This window comes from Pholcus phalangioides, unplaced genomic scaffold (genome assembly GCF_987345545.1).
Source record: "Pholcus phalangioides strain wild (caught in Gottingen) unplaced genomic scaffold, Ppha-v1.0 ptg000015l_1, whole genome shotgun sequence".
Classification (NCBI taxonomy): domain Eukaryota; kingdom Metazoa; phylum Arthropoda; class Arachnida; order Araneae; family Pholcidae; genus Pholcus; species Pholcus phalangioides.
In genome coordinates, this window is record NW_028301608.1 from 75343617 (window position 1) to 75356590 (window position 12974).

Here is a 12974-nt window from a genome sequence, read left to right on the forward strand (position 1 = left end):
AGGCCTTACGCAAGAACAGTTCCATCCGTTCGCAGAGGCGATCATTTCGAACTGGGTCCAGTAGATGAACCACAATGTCCTTCCATCATATGTTGAGGGCTTGATGTTCGGCTGACTGACATCAGCTATGGCAGGCAGGACATGGTGAGCGTCTGCAGAAAACAATAGGTTCCTGAATTTTCTTTGAGTTCCAGTATCCTTTTTGAGAGCTTATCATAAACATCATTCATCTGCACAGTGATGAAATTCATTTCTTGGGAGAGTTCTTTTATGGTGTCAACTATTCCGTCCACTCTGCTTCCAACAACAGCTATGTCTTCCTTCACTCTGGCAATCGATGTGGCCATTTCCTCTTTCATTCTGGAAAGTGTTGCATTGACATCTGAGCTCGTCCACTTGATCTTATCATTCACAGTGGTAACGTCTCCCTTGACTTCAGCGATGGACGTGTTGACAGATTTGTTCATCTCTTCCACTGTGTCCAATTCTATTTGGCACATAATGTTCATCAACTGGTTCAGCTGTTCTCGCATCTCGTCCATCTCCTTGCCTCTTGTTTTCACCATTCAAGCCCTTTAATTATCCCACTTCTGACACCAAATTGTTCCGGATAATTTCTCCCAAGTCCTTGAAATAAGCAGAGAAAACAATTTGCAAGACATTACGGATATATTTTTATAGAAAATAGGAGAGCTATTTACAAGAGCGAACTACAAATACGAACCTTGCATTCAGGATCAAGCAACAACTCTGACTGTTTTTATAGATACAATAAAAATTCTAGAATTCTTCTATAGTTCCGGTTTTGTAGCACCACCATCTAGAGACCTTCTAGATAAATCCAGGAACTTCGAACACATCTTGACATTTCTGGTTTGCAACAGGACATTATTGTCTCGAGAGTTTCTTCAAAAGTTGTGCTACAATATTTTTCGTAACAGTATGAAACAGTAGGCCCCTCCCTACTCAAAACCATATTTGGAACAACAGACAGTAATGACATTTTCTGAATTGTCTTTCATTTCGAAAATTGAAAAGAGGATGGGTGGGGGGGGGGGTTAAGCATGATTTTTTGGAAAGAAATTAAGAAACCAAATATATATAAGAGCAAACTGGAGGCAAAAAAATTAGTACTGCCTAGGGCGGAAACATTATGAAGTCTGCCTCTGTTAAGAGGGGCAAGGGACAACTGTCTCCTTATAAATATGCCTCCTTTCTTAGCAGGACAAGAACAATCATTTTTAATTGGTTGGTTGTTTTGGCACAGTTTGACCCAACAAGGTCCTTACACCACAAAAAATAAATAAAATACAATCTAATAAATACGCCCTAGAATAAAACTTCATCTGAAAAAAATTAAAATTTTCTGCGAGAATCATCAGGCTATAATAAATATTTTGAAGTGGTATCAAAACCTTTCTTCTAAAAAGGTAAATACAAATACAATACAATTACAACGCCACAACAGACAAAATGCCCAACGAGGTGGGTAAAGTAAATTTATTGACATTTCAGAGCGATGAAAATCAATTGCAGTCAAAAGGAAATGAAAAATCTACATTGCAACATGCAGAAATCGGTATGAAAATGTGACTCGATGAATAATCAATAGAAAAAAAATCTAAAATCACTAATTATTTTGAATGTCAATTCAGAAAATGACTAGTTTGATTAAAAGTTTTTGATTGAAAAGTTTCTGATGAAGTCACCTTCATCAAGCTACCATTTTCACAATCTTCGTTGAAGTTTTTTACATGCAATTGTTTTGATGAAATTTTAAAATAACTCAAAAAATATTGTCCTGTTTCATTGATGAATATATAACTGGTTAAAACAACAACGTAGAAGAACGATCACATAGTAAACACAACACACCGTATACACCTTCCCTCAAAAAATTTGACTTGATAGTGAGAGAGTTTTTATTATGGCTTTTGAAATTTATTTGCTATTTACTTTTGAAAAGAGGCATATCTTACTTTCAACTGTGACAATTATTCCCATAGATAGCGTATTGGCCATTTCCACAAAGCCTCTAGTCCATTCCAGGGATAAAAATCTTATCTATACAGTTAACACTCTCTTTCATGACTTCACTTTCTCAATGGGAAAGAAAGTTCTTGGAAGTGACTTCACCCCTAATTAACCTCTTTCTCTAAAAATATTCAAAACTTCTGAGAAAAACTGAATTAATTCTAGCAACTTGACTTCACCCAAAAAACAAATATCTTTATCACATTTATTTAAATATTATACAATATGTAAATATTTAAAATATGAATTTTATCATCTCTTATTTACTTGCAGGGCTTCCACTCAAAAAATTAAAAAAAAAAATAGTAAAAAGCAGGACCAAAAAATAGGATGGTGGAGGGTACCCCTCTGAGACACCATAATCATAAAAATTCCTGAAAAAAATTTCCATTAATTTTTTTTTCTTAGCACTATTACTAAATAGTGCTAAGAAAAAAAAATAATCCTATAAGATTGACTAAAGCCAAAGCAAAATGACAGAAATGGCTAGGTTACAAAACCAAAATTTTTGACCAAAGTACAAATAATTCTTTTCTGTCTCTCTTCACAATATATATTACATTCTTTTTTGGAGTCTTCCACAGTCCAGTCTGTCAACTCTCTTCGACAATGCACAGCAAATTTTGAAGACGTCGTTTTTTAAGAATGACTCTCCTTCTACACCACTTTCAAAAGCACAGTGCAAAATGTGTAGATTACAAGATCCAATGTAAATAAGGCAAGATTAACCAGATAGTTTTACTGCACTGTTCATCATTTTTTAAATTTTACTGTTTTGTTCACATTTTACTATTCAATGCCAGTGTAATCATTTTTGACAAATGAAGCACTTCTATTTCTAGCTCTTTGCTGAGCACATTGCAAATATCGTTTATGCCTCTTCATGCCTTAAAAATACAGAAGACAACTGAATGCTATTGGGTAGCAGCAGAATCCCCAAACCTAGAATAGGCCTATGTATCCAACTGCTTTGAAATGCAAACTGTTGTTTCACCTATTTGCACCGTAATTTTGAATGATGAATGTGAGTTAGTTGTTCCCAACTTCAAGGCGCAAATGCGAGCCGATCTCCCCGTTAAAAAGTCTCGCCAGAGAGCAACAGTCCTACAACTATAAATCATTCAATCATAACACTTCACTCATAGTTAGAAAAACTGGTGGCAGATGGCAGCACTACACATAACAAGCATTACAGAGAAACAAAAAAAACTTCACATCAGGTTTCACTACACGTACACGCACATTCCCGCATGTACGGATTCGTTGGGGGTTCTGCGGGGGGTGGGGGTGGGCTGGGTGCATGTGTGGTGTTGTAGCAGTAATAGGTAGGGCTCGGGGATCCATGATGTTCTTAAGTCAGCCATCTTGTTGGGCAATCTGCCTGTTGTGGCGTTGTATTTGTACTGTCCAAGACCACGAAGTAATAAATACAAAATTATTTTTCCATCCAGACAGAAGTTTTTAATAACTAACCTACTTGTTGAACCCTCAATCTAAGCAAATGAAAAATTAATCAATCAAATGGTCCACATACATCCCCCCCCCTCCCCAAAATAACCTTAAAAATGATACAATTTCTGCTTTGGCAAAATCATTAATTGCATTCTCCAACATTTGTAATATCTGACAATATATCAATGATTTTCTCTTCAATTAAAATCAATTACACAAATTTTGTCGATAGGATTTGGTAGAAAAGTAGGGCAAAAACTAGAAAGTAGGATGAGTGGGAGCCCTGTAAATTACAAGATCCAACGTAAATAAGTCAAGGTTAACCAGATGGTTTTACTGCGTTGCCCATCCATTTTTAAAGGGATTTTTTACATTTTACCGTTCAATGCCAGTGTAATTGTTTTTGACCAATGAAGCACTTTCATTTCTAGATCTTTACTGAGTATTGTAAGTATTTCCTATGCCTCTTCATGCCTTAAAAATACAGAAGACAATTTGGGTGCTATTGGGTAGCATCAGAATCACCAAACCTAGAATAGCAACTCTTGTAATGGAAACTGTTGTTTCACCTATACACAAAATTCTGTACCTTATTTTTGAGTGATGAATGTTACTGTACAGGACAATGAAGCAGTAAATACAATTTTTTTTTATTGTCTATTCCATCCAGACAGAAGTTTTCAATGACAACTATATTTACTAAACCCTTAAACTAAGCAAATGAAAAATTAATAAACCAACTAGTTAGCATACACCCCCCCCCTAAATACGATAGAATTTCTGCTCTGGCAGAATCATTAATTGCCATCTACAACATTTGTAATATTTGGCAATATATCAATAATTTTCTCTTCAATTAAAATCAATTACACAAATTTTATTGATAGGATTTGGTAAAAAAGTAAAAATTGCAAATTGCCCTTCCGCAAATTGCTGCAGATTTCAATGCTGGGCCATCAACAAGTGTCAGCGTACGAACCATTCAACGAAAGTAGGGAACTCGTAAGGAAAAGTAGGACAAAAACTAGAAAGTAGAACACAACCAAGAAAGTAGGACAAAAGCAGGGTTGGTAGGTTTTTGACAAATGGCAGTTTTTGACAGTTTAAAACGGGGTTTAAACTGTCTGCACTTCTGCATCAAAAACCTCAAATATTGCTTTTAAATATAAAAATTCCCATTGGAAATGCACATGTTAATTGCATGTAATATTTAAAGTGACTATGTAATAAACTGAAGAGCCAAAAAAACTGGTCCAGGCATGTGTATGCAAATAAATAGATATGGAACCAATCAGAGTATGGTGCCGTGGTCGGCAACGCCTATATAACACAACCAGTGTCTGGCATAGTTGTTAGATCAGTTACTGCTGCTACAATGGCAGGTTATCGAGATTTAAGTGAGTTTGAACGTGGTGTTATAGTCGGCGCACGAGAGATGGGACATAGCATCTCCGAGGTAGCGATCAAATTTGATTTTCACGTACGACCATTTCACAAGTGTACCATGAATATCTGGAATCCGGTAAAAAAATTAAATCTACGACATCGCTGCAGCCGGAAAAAGATCATGCAAGAACGGGACCAACGACGACTGACGAGAATCATTAAATGTGACAGACGTGCAACCCTTCCGCAAATTGCTGCAGATTTCAATGCTGGGCCATCAACAAGTGTCAGCGTACGAACCATTCAACGAAACATCATCGATATGGGCTTTTGGAGCCGAAGGCCCACTCGTGTACCCTTGATGACTGCACGACACAAAGCTTTACGCCTCGCCTGGGCCCGACAACACCAACATTGGACTGTTGAGGACTGGAAACACGTCGCCTGGTCTGACGAGTCTCGGTTCCAATTGCTTCGAGCTGATGGACGTGTACGGGTATGGAGACAACCTCATGAATCCATGGACCCTACATGTCAACAGGGGACTGTTCAAGCTGGTGGAGGCTCTGTGATGGTATGGGGCGTGTGCTGTTGGCGTGATATGGGACCCCTGATACGTCTAGACATGACTCTGACAGGTGATAGGTACGTAAGCATCCTGTCTGATCACCTGCACCCATTCATGTCCATTGTGCATTCTGACGGACTTGGACAATTTCAACAGGACAATGCGATACCCCACACGTCCAGAATTGCTACAAAGTGGCTCCAGGAACACTCTTCTGACTTTAGACACTTCCGCTGGCCACCTAAATCCCCAGACACGAACATTATTGAACATATCTGGGATGCCTTGCAACGTGCTTTTCAGAAGAGATCTCCACCCCCTCTTACTCCTATGGATTTATGGACAGTCCTGCAGGATTCATGGTGTCAATTACCTCCAGCACTACTTCAGACATTAGTCGAGTCCATGCCAAGTCGTGTTGCGGCACTTCTGCGGGCTCGCGGGGGCACTACACGATATTAGGCAGGTGTACCAGTTTTTTTGGCTCTTCAGTGTACAAGGAATAAATATTTGATGCGATTCTAAAATAATTTTCTACTCTTTACAGAATTATTTTGGGCAAAATATAAATGGTTTTTTTTCCTTATAAAATATACAATTTGAATAAAGCATAGTATAAACACTGGAAGGAAAACTATGGAATGATTTGACATTTTCTTTGATTCAAGATGATTCTTGACCTTCCAAAATTTCTTCAACTGCTAATATATATGTGCTATGATATAAACCATCTGGTGTACTTTTTTTAGAACAGATAAGTGTTTAAAAAAGTTTATTACATCATATATGTAATGTTGATTTCTGTTATTATTAAATTATTTAGATAAATCACTGAGATACTCTTATTGTGCACAACATTCAAATATATATAGCAATCAAAATACTAAATTGTAGAACCAAAATGCCATTTAATTTGGCAATGCTAGCTTGTACATGACGCTTAAGAAACTCCTGTAACTTATCCTTAGTCATTCTTGCTTCTGCGCTATGATATGGCATATTTACTAGCATTTATAATGCTATGGTTTTCCAATTAAAGCTGTATTTAATTTTAAATGTGCAAAACAAATACTTTGGGTATCAAGTCTTGTGAGCTCTGCTTTGGTTGAAAATACTTTCTAAAACTCTGTGAATTTATACAGAATTTTATACAGCTGTAAGAAATTTTTAGATGAAAATAAATGAGTTTAATTAGTGTATTAACAGATTCTGTGAGAGAATTTTTACATGGAATAAAATTTTGGGCAGGTCAGAAAATTGAAAATATCAAAATAGACTCTCAGTAATTACAATTCCGAATATAATACCCTTTAATCTACGTTAAAAGTAAGTTTTGTTTTATTTAGCATATCTATCAGGTTAAAAAACTATTTGACAACATTGACTATAAGTTTTTTACTGTTTTAATACTGATTTATAGTTTCTGAAATCTAAAACCTAACTCTGTGATCTCTCCCCTATCATACATATTTTGAATAAGCAGCTCTATTCCACTTAGCAAATTGAACAAAGGTAATCAGTAGCTTAGATAAAATGAACCACAAAATTATATTTTATATGTTCTAGACTTTTATGTTGAAAAACTCAAAATTGCAAATTATAATTAATATTTTGTTTTAATTATTGTAATAAATTAATGTTTAAAAATTAAGTTTAAAAGTTAAGTTTTTCATCATGTTATATACCTATTGTGTTTAAAATATTATCAAAAAGCATTCATTTCGGTTTTTGACGGCTTTCGACAGTTTAAACCAGTTTTTGACGCTTGTCATATCAAAAACCAGTTTTTGACGTGAAAAACCCAACCCTGGACAAAAGTAGGCCATTTTAAGACATATTGAATACAATGTGACCACAGATTGGTTCTGTTTTTTGATAGCAAAGTGAAAGGCTGGGTACGTGATTGCAGGAATCAAGTAGGTGAAGAAAAACTTCTCAGAATTGTGAGAGTAGTGTGTCTATAAATCTCATGCTTCAAATTTTTGTTAGCCAAACAATAAAAAAAATAAAAATAAAAATAAAAAAATAAAATAATAATAAAAAACTTGGATCGTTCTTCTCTTACTTAGTTTATAAGCACATTTTAATTTCAAACGTATATATTAAGCAAATTTTAATATGTATTTGTTGCTGCTGGAAGTCGTCTTTTAACACTTACATTGGCAATATGGCAAGATATCTTGCCTAACTTGATGTCTTTTATTTTGGCAATTACATCCTTAAAACCCTCTTATTTCGGCAATGCCTAGCTAGCTCTGTACAGAAGGGGCTTTGCTTGAAAACATGATTTCTGTTCCCCCCAAAATTATCAGATCAACTGCCAGTGGGCAGAGTCAACCTTTGTTTGAAACAAAAGGAGAAAGAGACTTTTTCCTTCGCTTTGGGGTAATGTAGAAATATGTGTACAGTATAAATAATATGATGACATACTAGTATAAATAACAGAAAAATATAGAGTATTTTTCTTTCTTGTTTTTTTATTACTATTCTCTGTAGTGGAGGGGAAAAGCACTTATCAGCTACATAAAATCTGGAAAAAAAAATACTTCTTGCAGGGGTGGGAAGTGACAAAGTCCATTTTGGAGCAGTTTTGGAGCAGCAAAATATAGGATTTGGAACAGATATTATTAAATATATTACTGAAATGCCTCACAAATAAATTCTTCTTTGTCAGAAAAGTGAGAATGCATGTGCAAAAAAAAAATCTGGCAATACTCTCGCCCCATTCACGTTTTTATATGCCGATCGTCACTGTGTGAGAGAGCGCGTGTACTAAATTATTGTATAATAACTATAGTTTGAATATTAAACTAAGTTAATATAGAACTAAGTGTACTAGTAAAAAATTTCAGAGATATTTATTACCTGGAGCAGAGAAATTAACTTACAAGAATATTTTCGTTAACCCTCACTCCTTTTCAAAAAACAACTGCACTGTCTTTTGTTATCAAACATCTTTTCCTCAGCTTGTTTTTGGTGTTTCAGGCTTTTGACACCTTGTTTGAAAGAGCGGCTGTCATAAAATATTTCACACACCAGTCTATTTAAGATGATTTTTGCTTACTGAGGGCACTATTTGCTGTCTGGAACAGCAGCACTTCAAATGGGCTAAATTTTTTTATAAGTTTTCAATTTTTTTATACTCGGAAAGAAATTGTTGCAAAATGGGAAAGAATTTTGGAAGCATAAACACAATGTTTGGCAATTAAGCACTCAGGTGAAAAAAAATTTTCACCTGATTTTACTGTCTGCTAATGGAAAGTAAAATACATTATAAAACATAGTTCCACAAGACTGGGCATCAGGAAAATCCTCATTAGGAGAGGTGCCAATGTATTGTTTTCCAAGTCTGCATACAATTTAAGCATAAAAATCAAGTGGCATCATAAAATAGTCAACACACAATCACCTGGTGGAATGTTCTCAGCCTCTTCCATCTCCATTTGTTCATTATCATCATCAAGTAAGTAAATGTCGGGTTGTTCAATACGCATAATAGAGCGGCTTAATAACCTGTATGCTTCTTTCACATGTCGCACTTGTACCTAAAAATTGTTTCAGTTTTTTCAATACTATGGAATTTCTAAAATAAATACAGTGTATTTTTACATGTTACAAGAACTCACATTTTTGTCAATTTAATCTACATTGAAAATCATTTCCCATAACAAAATTTCTGTGTGATGAATTTTTTGATTGAATGAAGCAACTTCTCATTATAAGGAAACAAAGTACTATCTGAAAATGATCATCTGATGTGAACAAATATTTCTAAGACACAAGATATTTATGCCAAACAATCATCTGAGTTCCTTGTGTGTGAAAAATGTAGAATCATATCATACTTTACTTTCATCTACTCTACTTCTTGTCTTTCTGTGACAAAATTTATGCAAATTCACATGATAATTTTGTGAAACCGATTAGTTGTATATAGCAGAGGACGAGAGGAAAGGAATATCTATTGCTACCAATTGTTGAATTTGTGTCATCTGAGATAAATGGAAGCACTACGAACACATAAAACACTTCTTCCAAATTAAAAGTGAAAGTGGCAGATGCTGAAATTTTGTGTTTTGAAAGTATCTTATGAGGGTCTGCCTATTCCCTTCATAGAGATTTTTTTTTCGTGGGATCAGCTCACATTCCTGCCTCAAAGTTGGGTAAACACAAAAAAGAAAAAATAATAAACTCCAGTGACTTGCACACGCTGGTCACACCTTCAAACCACCCGGTACTCATGATTACACAGAGATGAAGTTATCCTCCAAGCAAAAAAGACCAGAGTGGGGAGGGGTGTCACTGCTCCACACAGGAACAAAAAGTGTCCTTAGAGAGGTTCCATAAATTAGTGCGCAGTCTCACTCCTTGTTAATTAAGTCTGTATAAAATATTACTTACTTCATCACAACAATGAAGTCTAGCGATAGCTTCAGATAATCTGACCATGCTCTCTAACTGCCTGACAGTAACACGATACGATGATTTTGATATGCCTCCAGCATCTCGTAACCGCAATCGTTTATACTGTTCAACCAATAAATCCTGGGCTTCTTTGCTGATCTTTGGTTTGAATTGTCGAGCAAAAAGGATGTATCTGATTATTTCATGAAGATTATATATCCGTTCAATGGATTCAGTGTTATGACGATGAAGATCAATTATTTTTCTGGCAATTCCATAATCTGTCACCTAAATTAGTATAATAATCAGGAATCAGAAAATAATTTCAAGAATCATATGTAAATTTATTCATGTGCTACAAGAAAAAATATCATTGCAGGTTATTAAACAAATGAATTAATCATGTATCAGATATGCTGATGTTGAGATCTCTCATAAATAATATTAAAAAAAAAAAAAAAGTAAAAAATCTACAATACATTACATCAATTCCCATCCTTAAGAGTGAGGGGTCATTCAGGGGGTATGTAAAAAATAATCAGCAAACTCATCTTTCTGCAGAGAACAGTTTGGGATTTGATGTTCTAATGACTTTTGAAATATACTAAAACAAATTACTGTAAAATACGCAATACCTAAAAAAAAAGCTTTTTTGCTACATGTTTCTGATCTGTAAAACTGAGTTCATGCTGTCAACTCTAAGGATTTCAAAACCTGATCATTTAAAAAAAAAACAGCCCTGTACAACATAAACGTTTTGCTAAACATGCTAGAATAAAAGAGTTCATCACTTTAGTTAAAACCAGGCATTCTATAGAATGCTGGATTTCATACTTTACTGATAATATATGATTGAAGATTAAACAATTATAGAACATTTGATGAAGTGGTAAGGTAAGATAATAAAACGAAAACAATATAACAGAAACAGGAGTACCTCATTCCCTTCATCAACTAATATGAAGAACAAATCAAAACGAGACATGATAGGAGCTGACATAGCAACGTTTTGTTTTAAAGATTTAGTACGATCATAACGTCCTCCTATTGGATTAGCAGCAGCAAGTATAGATGTTCGTGCACTGAGAGTAGCCTGATAAAAAAGAAAACGTTTCCATTAGTTCAAATATATATATGTGCACACACATATATTTAAATACCGTATATACTCGGCTTATCGTGTATAAGCCGACCCCCCCCCCCACTTCAGGATGACCAAAGCCGCAATAAATTGAAAACCCGTGTATAAGTCGACCCCCCAAAAATCTGTGTATTTTAGAGAAAAAAAATTCTTATATTTTCATGCAAAATGAATATCTCATGGAAATTTAAAATAGAAAATGATTCTCAAACTTTTTAATCTGTTTCTTCTGAGTCTCCAAGCTCATCGTAATCCATCAGATCATCATGGGGGGTGCGGCATCTTCGTTTTAATCCTCATCTGAGCTGTCATCTCCGTTGTCACTTTCAAAGAGGATATCATCTTCAGTTCCGTCCATCGCATTGCTCATGCAACACTTTTTGAAGGATCAGATGATAATTTCGGTGGAAACAGAATTCCACACTGCATGTACCCATTGGCACACTAGGCCAATGTCAGGTTTCTTCATGGCACCACTATTTTGTAGTTTCTTTATCATCGGAACTCATCCATTCGATCCGCAAATTACTCAAATAGTCTTTGAGAGGCTTGTTCATGATCACATCTAAAGGCTGTACAATCGATGTTAGCTCACCTGGTATTAAAGCCAATGATATTTTCTTTGCCTTGGCTTTGACATTATTGGTTCTGTGGGGTTTGAACATATCTCATACCAATAATGCCGCCTACAAAAATGACTACTGATTGCAGGGGTCAATATTTTGTCATCAAAAACTGACCCGAGTATAAGCCGAACACCCCCCCCCCAACTTGAGGAACGAATTTTTCCACAAAAAACTCGGCTTATACACGAGTATATGCGGTACTTTATATTCTGGTGAATAAGTTAGTATTCGCAGCCCACAATCGAGGATCACAAAAACCTCGAAAAATTTAAAACATGCACGATAGCCTACCACCCAAAAAAAAAACAGTATTTTCATGAAAAAATATACAGCAGCACTTTGGCTAACGAAGATAATTCATTCTGGAATCACATTTGTGATAGCCAAAATGTGATTTTCCATAGGTTTCTATGGAAAATCTTTTTATTGGTTCTAGGAACAGCTCAAGTCTTAAAAATAAATATAATATTAATATGCAGTGAAAATCCTATATGATACACTCTATAACAGTGGTTCTCAACTGGTGCTCCGTGGAGCACTTGGGGCTCTGTGTGAACTCTACAGGTGCCGCTCGAGGAAAATATAAAAAAATATATAAATTTGAAAAAATAATAAATTTTTTTGTGAATAATAAAAGTAAATCAGTAACATTGATGGAGAAATAAAAAATATGTCTATGGGGCTTCGCCATAGACATTATGTACTGGAAAGGGCTCCGCAAGCCAAAAAGGTTGAGGACCGCTGCTCTATAACATTCTTGCATCTTTATAACGATATTGCTCTCTGGTCCAGATGCACTTTCCATAGTAAATATTAATATATATATTCCATCTATGATGATTTGTTTCTCCGGTCCACTGAGTATTGTTATACTGGGGCATTTCCGAATGATAACTTATTCAGCTTTACATAACATTAACCGTTCGACAGTTAAGCATATTCAGATAAATCCTTTGAAAATGGGCAGAGCCTGTTCAGGAAAGACGATGCTTTCCCCCATTCTCACCAGCAGGCAGCAGGGTTTTTGGTGATTGGAGATCCTCCCATCAGATAAAGGACAAACAGACATACATTCATATATGCATTATATATACATTTTAGTGGCGCTCTTGACACATTTCCAGACCACTATAGTGGCCCGCTATGCACTTTCAGATCATTCAAGTGACTTGTGGCACATTTCCTGATGACTCAAGCAGCCCGTGGCACACTTTCAGACCCTCTGAATGACTCGCGGCACATTTCAACTTAACTCAATCTTTTGAAGAGTGTGGGGCCACTTCATTGATTTGAAAACGTGTCGCGGGCCACTTGATTAAGTGATCTACAACAGCACCACAGGCTATTTGTGTGATCTGTAAAT

The 12974-nt window shown here is 35.5% G+C and overlaps 1 protein-coding gene across 1 annotated transcript in view; it reads right to left on the reverse strand.

Moving 5' to 3' along the window:
- The window catches only part of Mcm6 (minichromosome maintenance 6), a 103995-nt gene that overhangs the window by 21049 nt on the left and 69972 nt on the right, over positions 1-12974 (reverse strand). The window contains exons 11-13 of the mRNA XM_089244308.1: positions 10782-10937; positions 9842-10132; positions 8850-8985 (exon numbers count right to left, since the gene is read on the reverse strand). Of these exons, the coding sequence (XP_089100434.1) occupies positions 8850-8985; positions 9842-10132; positions 10782-10937 (583 nt within the window). The remainder of the gene's footprint in view (positions 1-8849; positions 8986-9841; positions 10133-10781; positions 10938-12974) is intronic.